The 24,707-nt window shown below is 38.8% G+C and overlaps 1 protein-coding gene across 3 annotated transcripts in view; it reads right to left on the bottom strand.

Moving 5' to 3' along the window:
* Nucleotides 1-24,480, bottom strand: part of GABRB2 (gamma-aminobutyric acid type A receptor subunit beta2) — a 187,934-nt gene extending 163,454 nt beyond the window's left edge. Inside the window, exons 1-4 of one of the 3 annotated variants that reach the window (XM_084884115.1) lie at nt 24,392-24,480; nt 23,473-23,711; nt 23,220-23,311; nt 22,163-22,230 (exon numbers count right to left, since the gene is read on the bottom strand). In XM_084884115.1, coding sequence (XP_084740241.1) covers nt 22,163-22,230; nt 23,220-23,311; nt 23,473-23,549 — 237 coding nt within the window. In that variant the 5' untranslated portion in view covers nt 23,550-23,711; nt 24,392-24,480. Of the gene's footprint in view, nt 1-22,162; nt 22,231-23,219; nt 23,312-23,472; nt 24,046-24,391 lie in introns of those variants that run through there. The other 2 variants (XM_084884114.1, XM_084884116.1) reach the window with 2 other exon arrangements.
* Nucleotides 24,481-24,707: the final 227 nt, after the last annotated feature.

The raw sequence follows: 24,707 nt of genomic DNA, 5'->3' as shown, positions 1-24,707 counted from the left end.
AACTAGGCCTACTATTGATGGTCATCTTTGTACATGACCCAGGATCATTGCATTTAGGCTGATACTATAAAAATAAGGCATGCAGCTGAAACCGGTTTGGCTCAGTGGATAGAGCATTGGTCTGCAGACTGAAGGGTCCCAGGTTTGATTCCAGTCGAGGGCATGTACATTGGTTGCGGGCACATCCCCAGTAGGGGGTGTGCAAGAGGCAGCTGATCCATGCTTCTCTCTCATTGACATCTCTAGCTCATTATTCCTCTCCCTTCCTCTATGTGGAAAATCAATAAAATAAAATAAAAATAAGGCATGCAAATCTGTAGACCATCATTGTGTAAGTAAGGCAGGATTAATTTTCTAGAACACCAATTTCTTCTAGGCTATTCTCTCTCCGAAGAGGCTTTGCGGCTCCTTTTTATACCAGCTATAGTCACCGTTACAGATGCTATGGAAATAAATGAGGCAACACCACATAAATGAAGCACTAGATCTCTCTTATTTCATTCACTTTGCATTAGTCTCAAAATAAGACACAAAACATGGCATGGGCAATTCACTCTTTAATTAAAGGACTGTAACAACCAATGTAATGTCAGATAGATAGACAGCATATATTAAATATGATTATCTATGAGAACTTCAATGATTTTCATCCCTCCCCATGTCTTGAAAGATAAAATAGCTTTCCAGTAACATTTCTACCAGGCTTTCTCATTTCATACAGTACAGTTTAGCAATATCAATCCACGTATACATCCCTGAACATCAGGTTTATTACTTTGCAAATTGGACACATGCTGTTCCTTTTACCTAGAAAGCCTCTATCCCATTTTTTTACCCAAGGAAAACCAGCTCAGGTGTCACATTTTCTGACCTCCTCTGAGTGAGTTAATCACTCTTCCTTTAAAATTGCTTTATCTTACACAGAAGAGTTCCTCCCACTAAACTTTTTTAAAACTGGTATTTTTACTACAGAGTTATTTGGGAATTTCAATTCTGTAAATCCTGATTTCCATACAGCCTTGAGAACAATGGTTGGGTTCTTTAAGTTGTATGACCTACCAGTATATCCAAATGAACTAACATTGTATCTTACACTTAGACTTCATACACACACACACACACACACACACACACACACACACACACAGAGTTATTATGGAAAGAAGGCAAGAAGGAGAAAATTCTTATTTTTCATGGTGATTTTAAAATCCCCAAGTTTTTTACATCTTCTGACGTACTTCTTTGCTCTTTTTAAGGGTATATTAATAATTGTTAGACCACAATAGTTAAGATAATGATAATCAGATAATCCTGATGTTACCAGTGTACTCATACAGATATCTTACTGCACTGTGGTTAGTTTCATAGTAAAACAAAATGGCTTGACTATGGTGATTGAAGAGTAGCAACCTCATGTATGTATCACATATATCATTATAGGGGTACCGCTCATGAATAGATTTATTCTGATGGCAGAGGTGACCATATTATTCTACATTAAAAACCAATCATCATACCTAGAAAAATATTTCTTATTTCTAACATAAATTATACAACACTATTTCATTTTATATCTAAAACAACGTTCTTTTCAGACTGTAGAATACTAAGTCTTTGGGGGGGAAAAACCCTTTTAAAATATTGGTAAGTATTAATAGCCTGGCTGGTGTTGCTCAGTGGTTGAACATCGACCTATGAACTGGGAAGTCATGGTTCAATGCCCAGTCAGGGCACATGCCCAGGTTGTGGGCTCAATCCTCAATAGGGGAGGTGTAAGAAGCAGCTAATCAATGATTCTCTCTCATCACTAATGTTTCTAACCTTCTCTACCTCTCCCATTCTCTTTCTGAAATCAATAAAAACATATTTGAAAAAAAAGTATAAAAAAGAATCCCTTTGAAAGAAAAAGTTCCTAATCTAGAAAAATAAGAAATGATAAGAAAAACAAATATAAAGTTTTAATCCATGTCTAGAAAGAGAGCCTCATACAGACATCTGCAATTGTGAACATTACCATCCCGTTGCCATAACTTAAGTGATAAATCCATAGTCAGAATTGAATTCTAATGCTTTTAATTGTCAATTAAAATCCCATGGTTTTCCTGACATTTGCAATAGTTCCTAGTAGAAAGTCCATTTGATTGTGGAAACTGGAAACATACCTATTACTATCATGACTCCACCATGAAATAGTCTTTTATAGGTGATGCTACACTCCTGTAAAATTATTCATGATTTTTTGAGAGCATAACATTTATAAACGCTGCATACCATAGAAGCCAAAGATTTCTGAAAGTTGCTCTAAATGTGACCCACATAACAGAGAGATGTCCTGATTCATGAAGGGTAACAAAAGAGAGGCACGAATAGAGTACTGGGCATTTGGAGAAGACATCTTAAAGCAGGCACATTATTTTCAGATCTAAGGAAAGGCATACGAACTACAATACATAAACTAAATCAGAATTCTCTGTGTCAACCTATAACACAAATGATTGACCAAAACTCCAATATCAAATTGTAGTTCAAAGTGGAATTTATTAATTCTTGAAACAAATCACTGTGGCATATAGTAGAGGCAGTTTCTTAGGCACCAACCTAACAATGACCTTTGAGTTTTATAAGGTTCACCAAGAACAGTAAGTAGCTTCAGGGCAGAATTTACAAGTGGTTCAGAGTCTGTAAAGAAAGCTTAACTTTGGATGCCACTATTTTGAAAACTGCTCTGCCCTTAGGCACATTCTTGAAGAGCAATGAATAGGTGGGTTAGAGGTCCCTTCCAGAGACCCTGAGCTACTGCTGAACTAATAACAATTGGAAAAGAGGCTGGAAAATTGGTCCAAGGAGATGTGAAGACTCACCGAGTGCATGCACTCACCAGATGTTTACTTCAATTATCCTGCCATTCAACACTGCTCTGCTTGGAAGTACATTGATTATATTTGGCCTTTGCTAAGACTTCGCCCCTTGTTTGAAGAGAAACAGATTTGCCAGAAACTCAGGCATGAATTTATGCACAAAGCTGTATGGAGCTCTCCTCACTGAGGATTATCTACTGCAAAAAGCGGCCATCCTGTCTCTGCTAAAGAGGGGAAATTAAGGAAACCTCACATGGACTGATGCTCAACCACTGAGCCACACTGGCCAGGCTCCATTGCTTCTTTGATAGATAATACAGTTATCTTTTGACATAACGTGATAGTAACATTCAAATGTATCAAACATGATTTTTCACGAATGCTTTCTTTGCAAAGGAAGTATCCTAAAAAATTAAGTAAATGATCATATTTAATTTTCAATCAAATCCAGGAAGAGATTTACTTCATTGTCCAGGTGAGAAGATAGAGGCTTAGAAGTTAAGAAACTTGCCTACATTCACTTGTGCGTGAGATGCTTATGTAGTTGCTTGTGTGTCCAGACCAGGCACTTGGAAACCAGTTCACAAGGATGCACACATCCTACGAGAGTGTGTCCCCTGTCCAGAGCCACAGAAGAAGCTCCTTGTTTTGCTGTGGCCTCTAGGACCATGGACAAGACATATTTGCTTTTGTGAAATGAATGAAAAAGGGCCAAGGCTGAACTCCTCATCACAGCTTGCCACATTAGACCTCAACAATCGATCAAGTCTGCCAAAGAGTCCATAGCTGCTACAATGCACTGCCACAGAAAACAGACATAACAAATCTTATTTACTGATTTGGGGGAACTATCTGCAGGAGGTGTACTTTTGTTGGCTGTGACTAGACACAGCTTTGATTTACGATGCTTGATTTAATATGTCAATCCTTCAAACCTAGACAAATCTCAGGGGCAAGAAAAGCTGGAGGACCATTGATTTTAATGGTTTTCCTGAAATTACCCAAGAACGCTAAAAGGAAACTATGCTTAGCAAATCTGAGCTGCTCCTTTTGGATTAACTATTGGGTTTATCAACTCTTGATAGGAATGTACCGAGTGCCTGCTACAACTCTCTTATTCATTGGTGACTGAATCCTCCATCACTTTCTTATCGATATTATCTTAAAAAATCTTTTCCTTTATTACAGGTCCACTAACCTGCTTCCTGAATTGGAAAGTAGAAGACAAAATATCAGTCTATAAAATCAGATTGTTGGTTCAAATATTACTATTTAGTTAACCTTATGACTAAGTATTAATAAGTCACTTAACTTCTCTAGATTTTATGTTTTTTAAAGAGAAAAACACTTGTTATGTTCACCCCGCAGAAATAGTGAGGGTAAACTATGTATTAAAGTATTTTGGAAACCCTGAAATCTGGTAAAACAAACAAACAAATAAAACACCAAAACCCATACTATTGGAATTATCATTGTTTGAGGTATTTATACTCAACCAGGAGATAGTCTGAGCAGCAGACTATAACTATAATAAGGTTAAAAAAATAAAGGGTCATTATGCATGCTGAAAGACCACTTCTAAACCAGACTCTGGAGGCTGAGAGGGGAGAAACTTGTGATGTCACATCGATTCTGTCTCGGCAAGCGGGCCCATCACACTTTGAAGGTAGGAAGGGCCATGTGTTCTGACCATCTATATTTAACTTTACTATTATTGATACTCTGAGAATGACCTTGGCTACTGCTCCCAAATGCATCCGAGAAGACCAAGTTGTCTTTTAGCATTACAAAACAAAAAGAAGTTTCTTTCTTTTCTTCCAACATGCAAGGTAAACAGAAGCTATCTGCATTCCCAGAGATGAGACTCATTCTAGTTCCAATCAGAAGAAGCCCATTTTTCATATATATATGAATCTTGGATCTTTGTCTTTGAAAATAAGCTCTGTTCGAATCATGTACATTTCATAGCCCCAAGTGTTATCAGACACATTTGGGTCAGAAAGAAAACTACCTCTGTAGAGAGCTGAGTAGTTGGTGTTTTGTTTTGCATTTTAGCTTCTCATGAACATTCTCAGAAATATGAACAGGTATTAGCATATAGAAACATTAACATCATCGACTTCATGGCCTACTCCTGCAGATACCTTAGGACAGTGGTTGGCAAACTGCAACTCACGAGTCACATGCGGCTTGCGAGCTGCGGTTTGCTGCTCTGTTGACTAATGAGTTTGCCGACCATGCTTAGGAGGATGATACTCCTAAAGCTCTACAGAATGAGCAAAATGCTTCTTCTACAAAAACAATTGCAAAATATCCAGTTGGAAAGAAGTATACTTTCTGATAAACAACACAACTACTGTTTGTCAGCTCTTGTTTTATGGCCTAATAAGCTATGCTGTCTTCTCTTCTCCCCCCGCCCCCTCCACTCCCACCCCTGGTTCATTCCAAATTTGTTTCAAATTTAACAATAAAAAAAAATCTGCTCTCTCTTCTTTTTAAGACTCAAAGATTTTCAGGATTTCAGAAAGGAAAAGCTATATAAACCCAATCTTTCCCCTACTTACACACACAAAGAAATGTAACTATGAACCGAAAAGGAAGAAAAAAAAATCACTTTAGAATAGATCATATACTAGTGAGTAGGTCTCCTGAATCCTAGCCCACTTCCCTGGGAATTCTTTCTACCACCCAGCTCTGTGACCATGACGCGGCCATACTCTTCAGGCTATCTTTACCCTTGACTTGTTGTCTAGTACAAACTGAAGTACTGAATGTCTCAGAGGCCTGTGACATCATACAAAATTAAATTTCTGTTTGTGTATTGTAATAGGTATGATTTATTCAGATTTATTATATCCAAAGAACTTTAGTAAGCCTTCTATGTAATTAAATCACTTAATTTTTTTAAAATATATTTTATTGATTTTGTACAGAGAGGAAGGGAGAGAGATAGAGAGCCAGAAACATCAATGAGAGAGAGTCATCGATCAGCTGCCTCTTGCACACCCCCCACTGGGGATATGCCCGCAACCAAGGTACATGCCCTTGACCGGAATCGAACCTGGGACCCTTCAGTCCCCAAGCCAACGCTCTATCCATTGAGCCAAACCGGTCCTGGCTAAATCACTTAATTTTTAGAATAATCTTTGGAGGCTGATACTATTGTTATTCCTATTCAATAGGTGAGAGAAGTGTTGATTTAATGAATTAAGTATTTTGGGCCATATTCTACAGCTAGTAAGTGGAAGAACCAAGGTGCCTACACATAGTTGTCAAAAGACCTCTCTTGATACATCCATCAGAAGTCTAAATTCATTGCAGTATAGCGTATCTATACTTCAATATAAAAGTCACCCAGTATAGAGACTTCATTTTGCATGTAAAAATATATGTTCAGTAAATCTATTTAAAATAGCATGGCATCTCAGCCTTGTTACGGTTTGCGGATGCTGTATTACAGGAAGCACCTTTTCCTCTTCAGGATGTACATACAGTCTTTTTAAATGTATGATGTATGTGGCATTGCTATTTCATGTGAGATACCAGTGTGCTATGCATCTCATTTTAGTTTATCAGTACTAAATAATTCAACTGGAGGGTGCTAGTTCCTACTTAAATAGGAAGGAATAACTATTTTATTTTCAATTTTGTAGTGTGTGTGTGTGTGTGTGTGTGTGTGTGTGTGTGTGTGTATGCCTGTGATGACCAAATACTTCTCAAAAGTGTCCATCTGTTATCAGGTCACATATACTATATGACAGCCAAATACTATATGCTATTGACAATGCTGAGCTAGTTTATAGAAATTCTTTTTTCTTTTTTCTTACAATGTTTGAGCTTTTGACTTTTCTCTCAAAGGCACACCTGACTTAACCAATACAGAAGTTACAATTCAACTAAGGAGCCACTAAGTCCCCAAAAATGTATATAGCGTATTTTCTTTGAACTTTAGTAACATATATTGAGATATTTTTCTAGAAATCTCAACTTCATGCATAACTAAGCCATTCCTACCTGATGGGATCAAAATGACAAGTCCATGTATTTGAAACAGCCAAACCAATTCTGAATTCAGATCACCATAATGGGAGAGCTTTATAGTTCTAGATCTTTTGGCGATCAAGACTCTGGGCAAAACTTATGATCAGAGTTAGTGTTGAATCCAGGCAAGACTTCACTCTGAAATGGGTATTTGCAGTAACAGTCACACACAGTTACTGATTCATCCTCTGGTTGTAAATTTATCAATATGAAATAGCCTTCTTCAACTATTTGTACTGAAACTATTTTTTAAATATATTTTTATTGATTTCAGAAAGGAAGGGAGAGGAAAAGAAAGATAGAAATGTCAATGATGACAGAGAATCACTGATCGACTGCCTACTGCACACCCCATATTGGGGATTGAGCCCCCAACCCGGGCATATGCCCTGACCAAGGATTTAACCATGACCCGGATTCATGGGTCTATGCTCAACCAGTGAACCAGGCCAGTCAGGCTGTGCTGAAACCATTGATACCTCAAATAATGGATGGCAGAGTGTATATGGAGCACATGATGATGATTTGACGTAATATATCCAAAATAGTTTTCTTATTTTCATAATGTTTATAATGTGCAATGTAAAAATAGGATATAGAAATCAAAGACTATTGCTTTAAATCTAGGTTTTAAAAAAATAGAAGGAATCTTTAAGGCTGTGCCCTCAGTGGTAATTTGTGCTGGCTCTATAGGCCCAAGTAAATGAATCCTATATAGTAGAAGACTGAAACTGAAATAAAACAATCATCTAAAATGTTTAAATGGGTTAGGATAATAATAAGCCGCAAAAAGATGCATGATGTTTCCACATATATATTTCAAATATGTTAGTGATATCCAAGGCACACTCATGCATAAATTGAAATGGAAATGGAATCCTGAGTTTTAAGTTAAAAGATACCCCTTTTTATATGGATATATGGCATTTATTCTTTTGGAAAGAATTGAAAATAATAATAATTGAATATAAAAATCTCATTTACAAGAAACATAAAAACTGCAAAGTCCTGGAGAATAAATTTAACTAGAATTATGTAAGGCCTATAGGAATAAATTTAACAAGACATATGCAAGGCTTACGTAGAGAAAATGGTAAATTTTTACTGAAAGACATAAAAGAATATGCATAAATGGACAAAATGATTATCTTCTTTAGTAGGAAAAACCAATATTTTTGAGAAGTAAATTTCCTTTTTAATTCCTTAATAAATTTTAAAGGATTAACAAAATACTAGTAGTGTTAACTTGCCAAAATTTAATTATTATTTAAAAACATAATTATTTCATAATAGTTAAGTATGATTAAGTAGAAACATAATGAGGGGAGATTTGTGTTGCTATTTTTAAAGCTAAAACAATTAGAAAAACATGGGGCTAGCACAAAAATATGAAAAAATGTTCATGCAGCAAATTACAGCATACAAAGACTTAAGGACATAAGATTTCCTATGTGACAGACAACATTTCAAATCATGAGGGAAAAGAGAGTATTTCATTAAATGTTACTATGACATCTTTCTATCTGTCTCTATTTCTCCTGTCTATGTTTAGTACTGCTTTAGAACTTAATCCCAAATGGATTCAGCATTTATGTGAAAAATTACATAGACTACTGAAAGATCATTTGAATATGTTTTAAAAATCTTGGGGTGGAGAAGACTTTTTAAAGTCTGAAAACCAAGGTAAAAAATCCTAACATATTTTAGTACAGACAAACATAAATCTTCTGGACACTAAAAGATAGTTCTCACAAAGTTACTACACAAGAAACTTTTTTTGCAGTATATAACAAAATGTTTATTGTCTTCATGTATAAGATGCTACAATAAATTGTTAAGAAAAAAATGAGTCTACAGGAAAGAAACTAAGGACATGAAAAGGCAAATACAGAGAAGAAACACCATGGACTATAAAACACAAAACAGTATCTGAAATAGTTACTTAGATATAAAATTTTTAATTAATCAAGAAAATTACCAATTTTACCAACAGATTAGCAAAGGTAGAAAGAATGAACATACTAAGAAAGACACCCAATGTGTGTGCAATGAAACTCTCAGACACCGGTGGTGTGAATACACACTAGCACTGTTTATAAAGGAAGCATAGTTTTGTTAACATGTTTCAATATCTAAAATGTACATACTCTGGGTTCCAGTAAACTCACTTCTAAGAATTTACCAGGGGAAAATGATTTTACAACTGCATCAAAGGAGCACATGGGACTCTTTAATGTAGGTTAGCTCACAAGAGTAAAAAACTATGAATAATGATAATGTTCTTCAACAGAGTTGATATGGTGCAGTCATATAATGAAACTCTAAGCAACCACTGGATATTATGTTGTAGAAAAATTTTAGGTGCATCCAAAGATGTTCACAACATGTTAAGTGCGGAAATCATATTATAAAATGCAGTAATTCTATTTTGTGTGCCTTCATGTGAATTCCCTAAAAGTTTGGAGGTTTGGTGGTCATTTTGCTTACAGTATCCATTTCTGAGTAATGGCATTAATAAAGATCTTCACTTTTCATTAAGTTTATTATATTACTGATTTTCCTATAAGGGGCAGAAATAGTTAATAACTATTCAGAATTAAAAATCACAGAAGTTTGAGAAAAGTATAAGACAGGCAAAATTAGCTGCTTTAAAAAGCAAACGTAACAGCTATATCTTTCACTTAATTCCCAGTATAGAAACTGTGGAGCAGAATCTAAGAAATTTGTACAAGGTTTTATCATCAGTGACAAACTGAGGGAAACCCCTGAACTTCCTAGTTCCTGCTTTTGAAATAAATATTGGCCTTATTGACCATTTCACATTAATTATAGAAATGATCTCTTAAAATGCACAGTCTATTTTAGGACAAGAATAGCTAGCTTTAAAAAAGAAATATAGAACATAGTATTTTAAAATTTTATATATATAAATAAAATTAGGCTGCATTTGGCCTAATTTTATCCTTAATTTTTACCAAACCGGTTGTTTATTTGATAAAGTAAAAAAAAAGAGTTTAGAAATATTTTGTTTAAGCCACATATTTTTTCCAACCTTCAGGAACACAAATGCATTCAACTAAAATCTCTCAGATTGACCCTGAAATACATCACAATTATAATTTCACACAAATGCCAATCATCATTTTACTGAGTATTCTGAGCTAGATACCACCTCATTAAAATAATAAGATATGTAGGGCTGACATTTTCTTGGTTCTAAAAGTCTCTCATAAAATTTAATAAAAAATGAATTTTGTAATTAATTCTCAGGATCACCATATACTTATTTTCAGAGCAGATTTTTGTTCTTTTGAGCAAAAATTGAGTTCATTTATCAGTGATGAAAGATGATTTATAACAACCAAGAAAAAAACACATCATAATCATCAACATACCCATAAACCCTAATGATAAAGAAACAGTGATAAAATATGTACACAGATAATAATTTAATAAAATAAAGAAAGAAACAGTGATAACTACTATTTTAATTGATCTGTATACTACTTTTGCATATTATAGATATTAATCTCTAGGTTCTACTTGTTTGATTTTTGTAGGTTTCCCAAAGTCATATGAAAAGCTGGATCAATATTAACAATCACCTTGGGAGATTATAATTGAGGCAGGTCCATTCAACGCTTTCAATTTAAATTGAGAAAAACACACACAAAATGAATTCTATAGTGGACAAATTGAACTCAAACTCCAATTCCATCACTTTCTAGCAGTGAAGTAATGAGGACTGTGTTTTCTTGGTTCTAATAGGTTTTTAACTCATAGAAATCTTCCATCTCGATTACTCACCTATAAAAGGTGATAATACTTCTTATTACACAGTTTTTGAGATTTACTGTGAAATCACTGAAAAATTACATGTCATTTTACAGAAGCTTCTTAAAAAATGGTAGTAATTTTTAGTAACATTGACAATTATAATAAAATATAACTCAGTTTTATGTCAAAGGTATAATGGACTTTTTCAAATCCTGTTTTTAATTGACCCTGGTTATTCAAATTGTTTGTTTATAAACTACCAACGCTTAGAAGAACAGAGATAATCTACATGTACTTTCATACTGTTGATTCCCTGTCATTTCAATTCAAAAGGACAGTCCCTGAATATATTCACTTTCTTACATGGCCAATCCTTGTGGCATATTTTATAAAATACTCATTTATACTAAGCAGATCTTTGCTAACCACATGAAAAGGGTCTTCAGCTATTTTTCACCTATTGGAAGAATCTTACAAACTCCTCAAGGATAGAAACCACATATGTCTCTCTCCATCCTCCTCTCTCTCTCTTTAAAGCCCAACAGTATATGGAGTGTCTGATTTACTAGTCCAGTTTATTCCTTCTATGACTGCACTAAGCATTCAAACAACAATAAAACTGGAAACCCAGAGCTCCCAGAAGGTGGCTATTTTTTAAAATGACAGCATAAATAAGTAAGAGGGTTTTTTGTTTGTTTGTTTTCCCCCAAATCTGGGAATTTTAGCACCAGACACATTTAGAACATTTGTCCTTGTCTAAATCATCCTAAGTAAAGAAAATTCTGTTACAACACATTTCCCCCCATGTGGTCTAATTGCTAGAAGATATTTATTCATGGTGTTAAAAAAAAGGGGGGGGGGCATTGGCAAAACTGTTTTATTCAAATTTCTTACAGAACAGAATTTGGCCTCCAAAACCCTATAATAACATAAGGTATCCCAAAATAAAGTCTAAAATAAAACATTCAAAAAAATCTGAAAGAAATAAGAAAAAACTCTGTTTTTCTTGGGGTCTATAATTTTGCAGGTCTTTCACCTGTCAATTTGGCAAGTACCTAAGATTATGACTTTTAAAATAATAAGGGCGTCATGCTCTCTTGACTCCTATTAAAACACACACACACACACACACACACACACACACACACACACACACACGTTGATTTGCCACACAGGCACATTCATGTGATTGCAGTAAACACCTATGAGCGTTCTTCCAACACATAAACCAGATGCAAATTGACACAGCCCTGCAGATCAGCCCCAGCAGAGCAGAAATCGAGGGCTGGAGAAGCCAAGCTTGAAAAAGGAGTAATTTATGCAACTGGTCAATCAGAAAACACTATAAGAGATCTTCAGTCTATTAACTCAAATACTTATTTGGCCAAAGACACAGCGGTACGTATTTACAAAATAAGTTTTGACGTTTCTTTGTCTGTATGTAGGTCAAGGGAAACTAACAGAAAAAGTAATTAAGTTTCTTTTTTTGATCATAGTGGCTTCAATAACAGTAAGGACACAGAATGGTGATTAGATTTTACAACCTACTAACTGGCAATGACTCACACTTAAAAATCTTTCACATCTCTGCTTCTTATGTTACGATATTCTTTAAAATGGCCTACAGACAATTTCACCTAAGATTATGGTTAAAAAATATTTCTTATAAAATCTGTAGTCAGTGAAATGTCCACAACCTCACAAAAAATTGACAGTTTTAAAAATATGATCTTTGTATATTTGTTTAAAAGCCTGTTGTCTGTTTAGACAGTCCTTGGACAACCCAGTTAACTTGCAGTCCAGAGAGGCAGGAAAATTTGAGAGTTATGTTAAAACATATGCTCCCTCCCAGAAGGGGGGGAACAGCACACTTGAAAGCATTGTTTTTTCTCTGTTGGTGCGTTAGAAGTTGCAAGGTCAGAACAAATGGGACAATATGGATAGAAAACAGCAATCACCTTAGACTTATCTAAATTAGCAGCCCTACTACTCAACATGTCCATTAGCAGAATAAAAGAGCCTTTAATTTTCCATTATCATTTTCACAGAAATGCAAAATTCTAAGCCAGTGTCAGGGGTTTTGAACATGCAGATTCCTGCCTCCCCTTCTGGCCCCTCCCCCCCCCCCCCCACGCCAGACTCAGATGATTCCATTGCACAGCAAAGTCTGAGAATCACTGTGAAAACTTTGTTCTCAATCTTATTTCGATTCATCTACCTGAGGAATAACACCCCTCTCCCACCACCTGAAATACTCTTCTCTCCATCAACCCTCGCCCGCCTCTATAGCCAATGAAGATGAATCCTTCTTGACTTCAGAGAGAGCCTTAGTCCCCATGCAAGAACCATTTCCTGTCCTTCCACAATACAGCCCCATTGGCACATGCTGTTGACGTAAGCACTTGGTAAATACTTGCTGTTAGCCTGATATATTGCAGTCCTTCAAGGACTTCTCCAACAAACCCACACAACCCACATTTGTTGAACATGTAATTGTCAGGCATTGCTGCAGGCGCTGGGATGCATACAGACACTGACCATGCCTTTGTATTCATCCACCTCAAAATCTCAAATCTTTCTTCATGGCTTATTCATGTGTCACTTTTCTAAGGTACACATAGATTAACCTCCCAAGCCTCACTAATTTAATTGTTGGCACTGTGTTAGGAGAGAAATTACTTCATCTTCAATGATCCAAACAATTCCTTTAAGTTAACACCTCTTGGGGGGTATGGCAGTAGGTGCAAAGTTATAGAGCAAGGCAAGGATACTTGGCAGTAAAAATGCAGATATAATAGAATGTCAACCAAATGAGCATCGTCAAGAGCCAATGGGCTAAAGACACCCCCATATTTTCCCATATAAATAAGAAGGATAATTTAACCCCATTTATCCTTGTTTAATAAAATATATTTTAAAATAAAATGCCCAACAGGAAGCAGTATACAGACCTGATGTTTGTATCTTTTAAAACTCAAAACCATCTACTTTCTTATTTCAAAGTATTTTTATGGCATCCAAAAATGTAAATTGTGATTTCAGAAAAGCTGGTAATATCAGGATACAAACAGAGCCAAAAGTAGCTGTGTGAATGTTAAATTGATACATAAAATTTTTTTAAATTCCATTTACAGGCTTCTTAAATACAGCTCTTTTAAATTGATATGTAATTTTTTTTAAATTCCATTTACATGCTTCTTAAATACAGCTCTCTACTCTGTATATGATTTGTATATTGTAGTTAATGGTGCAGAAGTAAAAGTAAATATGTTGATTTCCAAATAATCTGTATCTAGACATGACTAATAATCTATTAAATGTATTTTTAAAATCCTTTTTGAAAACAATACACAAGGAGTAAAAGAGAAAATACCAATGTACTCAGATGTTTGTAAACTCATGGAAAAGGCACAAAAAATACACATATACACCAGTTTTCATTGGTGTGTAGGTTTATATCTTTTGAAAGAAAGCATAAAACTGAAAATATTCATAGGCTGCTAAGTGAAAATGTAGACTGTAAAATTTTCTCTGCAAAATAAAATAATAACTTAAATGTGAAAATAGACAAGAACCAGAAGGTAACATAGGCAAATTAAAACACAATTTCAATGAAGTGGTTGAATGTGGACCATTTTTGCCTTTGATGTTGGTTGGTGTTTATCACTGTGTATTTCCAAACACAAATGGACATGGCAATTAAGCACAAGACTTATTACTCAATGAGAAAAATCCCTTTTTCTGGTTGTTTGGAGACAAAAAGGACAAGATCATTCTTTATACCAGTGGTTCTCAATTGGGGACAATAACCACCCCACTCTGGGCACATTTGGCAATTTCTGGAGACAATTTTGGTTTTCACAACTATTAGATATCTCTGGCATCTTAGTAGAGGCCAGATATGCTGTTAAATATCTTATAATAAACAAGACAGGCCCCACAACAGAGAATAATCTATTCCCGAATGCCCATTGTACCAGGTTAAGAAACCCTGTCATAGAAGGATCACAAAACTACTTAATGCTCACCCCTAAGATTAAGCCCCTCCCACCCCAAGTTAAAAAAATCACGTTCTATGATTTACATTCTTATAGAAATTCTCAAGACCATTTAATCATGGATAGGCATGGGAGAGCATACTAAAGCATGCATGCTGTACTTCTAAAATATAACACTTGAAATTCTGCTCTCCCCTGCCTTCTCCTGCAGGGTAAATAAATCCATTGTCAGATCTCTACTTCATGCCACATTCGAGCAAGAGCATTGTTCGGGGTACCTACAAAGCAAAAGTAAAAAATGTGCCCTAAGAGTTAACCAAGAGAAATCGACTTATAAACTACCAAAATCAAGTGGCATTGTTGTTTTCAAATAGATGTGTACATCTTCTAGAGATATTGCATAACCTTTATAAGGAGTCTCATACGTATATATTAAGTGGGATGGAGGACAGAAAGAAATGTTTTTTTCTTCTGGGAAGAGAAGAAAAAAACACAATGACCTTTAAGAGAGTTATCTGCAGGAACAATTCTTCAAAAATCACAAAAATGTATTCTCAATGCAAAAAAAGTTTAATTGAAAATGAGTTTTTGATAAAGAAAAAAAGGGGAAAGGGCGCGGTCTTCTGCACAGTGCCCACCCACAGCCTAAATCTGCTGAGATAGTTGGCAGTTCCCAAACATATACCATCCAACACTAAGTGCCAATTATTGGCCTTAATGGTCATCTGACAGACTCTGCTGAAGCAAAACATAATTATTAAAAAAGTTAATCAGCACCCACTCATAATGAAAGAATTGATATAAGCAATATCCTTGACTCTACAATATCTTAAATAAATCATTCTTTATTGCTTGGTTTAGATTATGCTCCACATATGAAATATAAAATGTAAGTTTCTCAAGAACAGGGGGTCCACATCTTATGTAATAGACACTGAATAAAGTATCTACCTGAAAAAGTTATTTTAATGATATTAGATTTTTTTTTTCCCCCAAGGGGAAGAAGGTAAGGAGTAATAGTAACATCTTAAGCTTAATTTGTCTGATCCAGAAAACAAAACAAGACAAAAAACAAGCTACTATGACAAAACTGTGTGACCTTAAATAAGTCACTTAACCTCTGTGGGCTTCAAGTTCCTCTTTTGTAAATAGGTTCTTAGTTACCATCTCACTTTTTTTTTTTTTTTTTTTTTTTTAAACTGGAGGATTAGATGAGATAATGCATATCAACAGGATGCCTGCATAAGTTATGACTCAAGAAGCAATACCATTTTAATTATTTTATTATATTAGTATTACAATGATGGCAAAAAAAAAAAAGGTTGAGCACTGTACCAGGGGGGAAGAAGGAGCAGAGAAGGGAAGGAAAAGCAGGAAAAGAAGGCGATAACATTAATAGCTTGCTAATATTGGGTAGGAGGCTTCTAAGCATAATTTACAGCCTTGCCTGTTGTCAGGGAGTGTTCACATCCACCTTCAGTACGCTTCATGATTCTCAGATAACCTTCTGCGTATGTCCTGAGTAACCTCACCCATCTCCATGGCAGCCCTCCTCTAACCTCAACAGAAAGGGTCTCCCGTGGCACAGAGAATACAGAGCTCTTCAATCAAGCAATCCTTTCCATTGCTGGCTATCACCCCACCCCAACTCCTGCTTTGTATTTGCAATCTCTGCCCTACTATCATACTCCTCTACCAAATTACATGAGTCCTTTCCGCAAGTGCCCTCTCCCCACTTCAATTTAGACCCAAATGTTTCAGAAGTGTAGTTTCAACCACTAAAACTCACCTCCCTTCATTTACCAGTGAGCTCCTGCTACCATTTCTGAGAGACAAGTCTCAGAACTTACTTCATTTAATCACTGTGGCATCTGACTGACAAGAAAAACAAGTCTGAGATGGTCTAAATTAAATTACAGTCAGACAGTTAAAAACTGAGGGACCAGCTGACAAGCCTGCCCCCAATCCTGAATGAATGCTGGATCGATGAGTCAACATTCAAGTGGCCACTAGCCAACCACAGATAGGGCCACAGTTCCTGCATGGGCATGAACTTCCAGTTCTGTTGCCTGTAAGCAACCGAAAGTGGAAACTATTTCTTCCTTATGGACTATGCTCCTGATCCCAACCCCTTACACCTCACTTGTGTAAATTCCTTCAAAACAACTTTCTTCTCCAAAACACAACTAATGGACGAAGAGCGCTCCTCAACTCCAGGACAGCGGACTCGTCGCCTTATTCTCTTAACGCTGCTGCTGCCGGTTTAGACTTCCTGTCCCAGGCCCTGCTCCTTTTTGTTTTGGGCCCAATGTAAAAGGGCTTTCAGCTGTGGAAGTTGTGTTTCTTCTGTGTGTTTGCTCAATAAGACACTGCTGACCGTTCCTTCCTTTTGTGAACTCTCCTGTGCCTCAGCTTTGAAGACATTATCTGCAGGTTCTCCTAACTAACTCTCTAATTGCTGCTCAGCTGCTTAGTAAGCACCACAGGGGGCTTTTTCAGGTTCCACCACGTGAACACAGTGCTCACCAGAACTCCATTTTCAGTTGTCTCTCATGTTCCCTTTTTTAATTGCATCCAATCACACAGCTAATAGTGGTGCCACTTACATGTTGACATGTCCAAGTTCATCTCTCTAGTCAAGACTCCTTACTTAGCTCTTGACCTGTATTTTCCAATCACCTACTGGCTGTCTCTACTCAGAGATTCCATGTGTGTAGAAAAGTCAACATTTTCCAGACTGTCCACCCCTACCTTCTCAATTCCGTTCCTCTTCCTGTTCAATAAATGACACCACGAGAAACCTGGGATTCACCAAGTCCTGTTACTTCTACCTTGTAAATGCCATGATTTTATATCTCCTTTGCATCCCTGTTTATTCATCAATCCTTCCTGGATTTTTTGCATTGGGTTTCCATCTCATCTACCAGCCTTAGGTCTTATTCCACTTCAATCCACCCTGAAGTGTAAATCTGTTCCTGTGATCCTCCTATGGGCCTCCTTTCCTGGGTCCCTATAGCCTTGGGAATAAAAATTAAATTCCTCAGCAAGCCACAGAAAAGGTATTCATAATCTGATCACCACCTTTGATTTCAATACCAACATTATCACCTCCTCACAGCTACTCCCAACTTCAGCCATTTTAAGTTACATGAAAACCCATATTTTTCCTGTGTCTTATTCTCCTATATGCCACCTTTATGCATGGAACATCTATTCAGTGACCTGTAACTCCTGTCTTCGCTTACCTAATTTCTGAGTAATACCTCAGTATTCCATATTCTTAATATTCCATCTTTCAAAGCACCAATGATCCTACATTGTGATTCTTTCTACATTTGTTGATTGAAACAGCAAAATGCCTTGACATTTAGAACTATGATTCTATGTTTGGTTATATCCACATATATGGTCTAATATCCAATGAATAATAACAAATCATTGCCTCAAAAACAAATACTTCACCCAATATTTGTGGCATTCACCAGGAGTCAAACATCCAACCAACCATTATATCGTCAAAACCACAGGGAGAGAGAGAAAAACCTTGTCTGTGTGTGTTTTATAAATATGAATTAGGATAGAATAAACATGTAAATATAAAGCAACTTGAGCTATCCAACAACAAATGAATGCTGTAGGAGTCAACAAGTCACAAAGAAACCCATGGGAGACACGGACCATGAGGTACTCACTGGATGCTCAGAGAAAGTTCTAGGGAGAAAATAAGACTCACAGTGAGTATAGGTATGGTAGCAGCCTGCAGGGTTATCAGTCGTGAACACCTATATATTAAGTTTCATGAGGGGAGGGGACAAGTTGACCTTGCTCACTGCTCTGCTCCTTAGCCAAACACGTGGCGGAATCACAGTAGCCACTGAATAAGTATTTGTGCTGCAGTGAATGTTAAATTTCACAGCTGGCAAAGAAAACATCTGGGATTTTTTTGTTTTGTTGTGTCTCGAAGTCAGTGCTTTTCTCCACTTGCCATCCCCTCCGAAGGTAATTTGTGTTTGTGTTTACTAGAACTCCTTCCTCAAAAGTGAAATATTGCTTCATTCTCTGGATGGCAACTGTGTTGTTTCAAGACGGAGCAGGATCTGCTTTAAATGAAGAGAAAGCTATTTCGGTCCCTAATCCTCAGAGCCAATTTTGGATCTTAAAAATGCACTTTTCATCAAGAATCTTAACAAAAAGATTCTTGCCAGTGTAACCAAGACATCTAAAAATATGTCACTCGAAAGCCAAACACTCTGCTCAGGAACATTCTAATTGATGCCACGTTCCTCCAAAGATGTTCCATTGAACCAACCTGAGTCACGTGGCTGTGGAAGAGGCCATTGTCACCCTCCTGAGTAAGAACTCAGGACTGCATGTCATTTAGGTTTTCTGCATTTTCCTTAAGCCTGTGCTGATTTTCCTGGAACTTCTTTGGCCCAACCCAACATAGCTATTATCATAAACCAGACCAGAGTCACGTGTTACTTTGAGTTGGAAATCAAGTTACTATGTCCTCTGTCATTTCAATCATGAGGAAACAGAAACACAGTGATGTACATTCCTGACCCAACCTCACGTAGGGGAGCAGCTGAAGTGGACACTGGGTCTCTTGAGTGACAGCTGGGTGTTAAGTCTTCTATACAGGCTCCCCTCACAGAAAACCAGTGCTTTCCACATACATCATTTCATTAGTTCTGTTGTCACCCAAGAGAGGTAGAATGGGACTGCTAGTCCCCTTTAACAGGTGAGTCACTCTCGGGGTGATGGACGGCAGAAGCAGAGCTGGCATCCGAGACTCTTGGCTGAGGTCAGGGTGTTCCTAGCATTGTCATCTGCCAGGATCACCACAAGGACACAGGCCTTTTTCTTTTGGTACAAATGAGTCAATAGCCATGTAAATGGACTCTCGTGCCTACCACTCTTCCAAGGGAGATTTGCTAAAATAAAAGCAAGTTACAATCACCAGAGGTTGCAGGCCACAAAGGATGATAAGGCAGACACATGGGTGTTGATCAATCTGGAGGTTTCATTTAATCAATCAACTGTTCTTCCAGAACTGAATCTAATTAAAAAAAAAAATCCTAATCCTTATAGACTGTACACAGGAGGCAAAATGCCACTCACATCTTATTTTATTCAGACACCAGCAGTGGACTTTCCCATCTGCTGCTTCGAATCAAATAGCCCTGTTTACATGAACTAGCGCACATCACAAAACGTTTCTCTGAAGGAGTAATGGTCACTCCGATTGCCAGCTGAAAGAAGTTTATTTGACAAGTCAGGATGTGTCTGGACAAGTCCACGTGCAAGCAAGCACTGGGCTAGGAAAGGGTCTGGCAGGGTTTTAACACTGGGTTCTAGTCATTAATGCTGCGCCACTGTCCTATTTACAACCTGACATTTGTCTTTACACTTCCAGCATCCCATGATTTTCCAGCAACAGTAAATAACTTTCAGAGATGACACCTCGCCTTAGCTGGGTATATATTTTGACTAGCAGATCTTGACATTGTGTCCAATTCAGAAACCTCTAAAAAATGCTGCATACAAGTAAAAAAAAAAAAAAATGAATAAAACTTAACATGAGAAAAAGAAAATGAAAACCCTGTACCAAACAATTTGGGATATAATATATCTAAATAGTTAATCTATTGTAGCAATATCTATTTATGCCACCACTGTCTCTGGATTTTAAATATTTCTTATTTTTTCTATAAATTCCTGTGCTTGAGACCCTGTAAAGGGGAAGGTGGTAAAGTAAAATTTGGGAGGATAAAAGAGCATAAATAAATCAAAAAGCGAAAGAGGGGACTCTAATTCAGTCACTATGAACCACACTTATTTTCTATATTACTTTGTTTTAGCAACACCATTTAGATTCAAGAATGTGGGATTAAGGAAGTATCAACATTAGGACATTTTTAATTTTTTATGGTAAATCTCAAAATATACACATTGATGAAATGCCTCTAAAGTCCTAAGAAACAAGCATTCTCTACCGATGAAACTTACAAAATGTGTGGGAAATCTGAGTTTCTGAATCATTCAAGATTGCCTTTAGTCTGTGTTTATGTCCTACAGGGTCAAAGCTTGCCAAATAATTACAAAATAAGAAGAGGCATGTCCTTAAGACATTTCTGAAATACAGAATGTGTCAGTTTTGAAAAGGAAATGCATTTTCATAAACACTGCCTTTATAATTTTTCAGTGTGTGTATACATCCTTGGGGACACGCTGGAGGTGACTATTCCTTCCAGCAGTCATAAGATGCTTCAGAATCTTTTAATACCTCAGGATTATCACCTATCTTTGGACAGTGTGCAGGGGAATGAGGGTGGCTATTAGAGCTTCCTCTTTATTTGAACTCTGGGGCTATGAAAATTAGTGTAATGTGGAAAGCATGGCCACTACAGAGTACTTTGGATCTACTTGATATTCTAAATTTCAAATCCTGCTGGCTAGCTTAGAGGTGTCTGCATTAAACCCTAGGTGCAACACTCTCTTCAACAGTGCATTCCATCTCTAGGCCGAACCCGGCCACCACACAATCTTCTGAGAAACGTGCTTTGTGCTATCAGAATTGAAAGTAAGACTGCAATCTGACACTCACACGTGCCCTTCCTGGAGGAACTTTTGAAGGCCAAAACTTCAAAACACAGAGTAGAAAACTCCAAAGTAAATGGGGATATCTGGGACACTTGTCCCTGTTGTGTATCTGCAGTGCCCCAACATGGGCAGCAGGGGGCGGGCCTGCGTGAGGCTAACCCCCACAAGTGTTTCCTAGTCTGGAATACCCAGCTTTCTTCCTTTAAGACTTGCCCCGGTCCAAGGCCACCACACAAGAGTGCTGCTATCAATAAATTGTACAAGCTTAGGACATACGGTGAATAACACTGCAGAAATGACTGGAGATGACACATGGGTCTGACTTTGCCTTTTGAAAACACCGGTGACCAATTTTTATTCTGTTTATTTTGGTGATTGGGAGGCTTAGAGGAGCTGGAGAGGGAGGCTTGCCCTCAGTAGTAAAGAGGCCATCTCTGAAAGCAACAAGTGGACGTGAATGGGGGATTTATTCAGCCTCTTCGCAACAGTTTAATTTGTAGGAAATATTCTCTTTTACACGTTAAATCAAAATCTTCCCCTCTTCCACTAACCCCACCCCAAACCCAGAAATGTATGTCATGAGCCTGGTTCCCATTGGGACCTTAGGAAATGGGGCTTCTGCAGGGGGGCTCCTGAATGTGGCTGTGTTCTGCATGTGAATGTGTGATGCATTTTACTTGCTTTATGCCAAGTCCCAAGTAGATGAACCAAGTTGGGGGAAAATCTGTAGGAACCAGAAAGAGCTGGCTCTGAAACTATAAATACAAAGCAAAATCCCATCTTTGCCTCGATTGCATACACATGGCCACATACACCCTGGCTCCTTTCTCCTCCCTATCTTCAAGGAATGTCTGAGGAGACATGGTCATAAACCTCAGTACTCACCATATTGACTTCAGAAACCATATCGATGCTGGCAATGTCAATATTCATTCCCACGGCCACGGGGGGACCTGCAAACCAAGAGGGCCAGCCACGTGACTGCTCAGAACTTCATTCATTCTTAGCAAGAGTTGCCCCTGGGCCTGGGACACTCTGCCCAAGTCCCTCCCCGCAGCTCACCCTCAAATTCCTCAAGTCCTGCTTCTTATCTAAAAGGATGCAGGAGCTCCTCTGGGAAATGCTCTGTTAAATGTTCACACACGTGTTCTGAGGGATGCGGGACTCCAGCTCTGTCTACACATGTAGATAGATGCCTCAGCAGGAGCACACACACAACTCACAAAAGCACAGGAACATTCTAGCAGGAGGGAATTTTATAGATTGCCTTGGAACCCTCCTCCTCATTCACCCCCACAGCTTTTGTGTGCAGGTTTTAATTCACTGAGCTTCCTAAGACTCGGAAGCAACATTAAGCAGGCATATCAGGGTTTCCCGGGCTGCAGGGAGAGGTCTCTGGCCCTTCTCCCCCCTTCCCCTCCAAGCTCCTCAAGTCCTCCCGCCCTCCCATTGCACTGCCCCTGCAGGACTGGAGAGTATCCAGACACCAGGCACTTGAAACCATGGTCAGAACTCTCTCAAAGTAGGCGGGCACAGGGGGTGAATGCCACTTCTCCACCAATTGTCTGCACTTCTTGTCCTCCAAAACCCTCACCGCAGCCTTCACTAAGCCAGCTTCTCCGGGCACACCGTTAACTCAACTTGAGCTTTGTAACTGAATGAGGCGATGACCCTGAAGCAAAGGATTTATCACAGTGACGCCCAAGGGCGGCAAGCACCAATACATGCCAGGAGGGTCTCTCTCACCGGAAGACCATCTGAGTGCTGGCTAGTAACCAAGCGGTTTAAGTTTGGGTCAGTGTCTACGTATGGTAATGCCGAGACACATTCCATTCACCACAATGAGGGAAAGGGAAGAGACGGCCAGCACAAAGCTCCAAAGACAGCTAGCTTAGGAGGCTACAGCTGGGTTTGCTTCTTATTTCCACGGCAACCCCATTACCTCCAAAATCGGGTCTCAGGCGGATGTCATAGCCTTTCAGGAGTCTATCCACCGTCTCTTTAACCAGGGACATGTTACTAGGATCATTGACACTAAAGAAAAAGAAACAGACAATCAGTGGGCAGCAGGCAGCAGGCACCGTGTCCTCGGCGGCATCTATCGGATCCTCCCCACCGATCCCGGTTCACGGAGGTATGCAGAGCCCTTCAAAGTGGGAAAAGGAAAAAAAAACGGAAGCCTTAGGCACACTTACCTCTGCGCACAGACAGCGGCGATTAGCAGGGGGAAGGGCCAGATCCCAAAGTAGCCTTTTTTCCGAGCTCTCCACATCCCTTTAGTTTTGGATGGGATCGAGGGCTTCGCTGGAGAGAGGAGACCCAACTTAGTCTGCCCGGTGCAGTAATGCCACTGCGAGGCGCATGCGCACGGCGGACCACAACATCAAAGGGGCAGCGGCGGCGCTGCCTGGGACAGCCTAGCGGATTTCTCTTGCTAAGAAAAAAAATCAAAATAAAAATAAATTAAAGGGGAAAAAGGAAAAACATACATATGCATACTACATACATAGTTGAATACTATAAAAAGTCAGCCCCTAAGGGGACCCAGAGTAAAAAAATCTTTTGTTGTCCTTCCGTTAAGACAAAAACAACTAGAGCGGCAGGTAAGTTTCGGCGGCGGCTGCAGGAGGCAGTTTTGCACCTCTCGGGCTGTAGGGTGAGTGTGGTGTGTGTGTGTGTGTGTCTCCTCTTAAATATGCAAACCCAGATTAGACATGTAGGGGAGAGCAGGAGTGGAGTGCGAGGGGAAAGCGGGTTCCTGGGAGGCCACTTCTGGGCTCAGCGAGCAGATGCGGGGAGAGGAGTTTGAACTTTATTTCCTGGGCGAACAGCATCCCCTGCCTGGGGCGAGAGGCGGTGGAGGTGGGGAGGGGGGGGGGGGAGTGGTGGGAGCAGGAGTGGAAGGGGGAGGGAGAGAATAAACCAATGGGAGGAGAGTTGAGCAATCCTTTGGATTTAGGGCGGGGAGGAGGGGGGGGGGCGAGTAGAGAATAAAAAAGACACTGAACAATAAAATAAAATAAAAAAAAGGAAGCCAGAGAAAGAGAGGAATAAAATGCTGCTGCCTATGTGTCCCCCTAGGAGTCCAGGAGCAGGCTTTTCTTCACTACTCACGAGCGATCTCTTTATCCTGCTCCCCACCCTCTGCCCCCGATTCCCCCAGAAGAAACCCTCGGGGTCCCGGTTCCTCCGGGAGTGACGTGGCTGACCCGCCGGTCCGGGTTATTTATAGCAGAAGGCGGGGAGGGGAGGGCGAGGAGGGGAGGCAGCGCTGCCTCTCCAGCTCGCAGCCTGACTCTGCGGTGCGGGGTTATTAGCAGGGACGGGGGGATTTGAAGGGGGTTGGGGAGGGGGGTGTTAGGACATGGAAAGAGGCAACGCCCTAACCTGGGGGCGAGGGGCGAGGAGGCTGGGGCAGCGACAAGGCACC

The sequence above is a fragment of the Pipistrellus hanaki genome (genome assembly GCF_964339955.1).
Source record: "Pipistrellus hanaki genome assembly, chromosome: 5".
Classification (NCBI taxonomy): Eukaryota; Metazoa; Chordata; class Mammalia; order Chiroptera; family Vespertilionidae; genus Pipistrellus; species Pipistrellus hanaki.
Note: the sequence above shows the minus strand (reverse complement) of the source record. Positions and strands in the feature narration are given on the sequence as shown.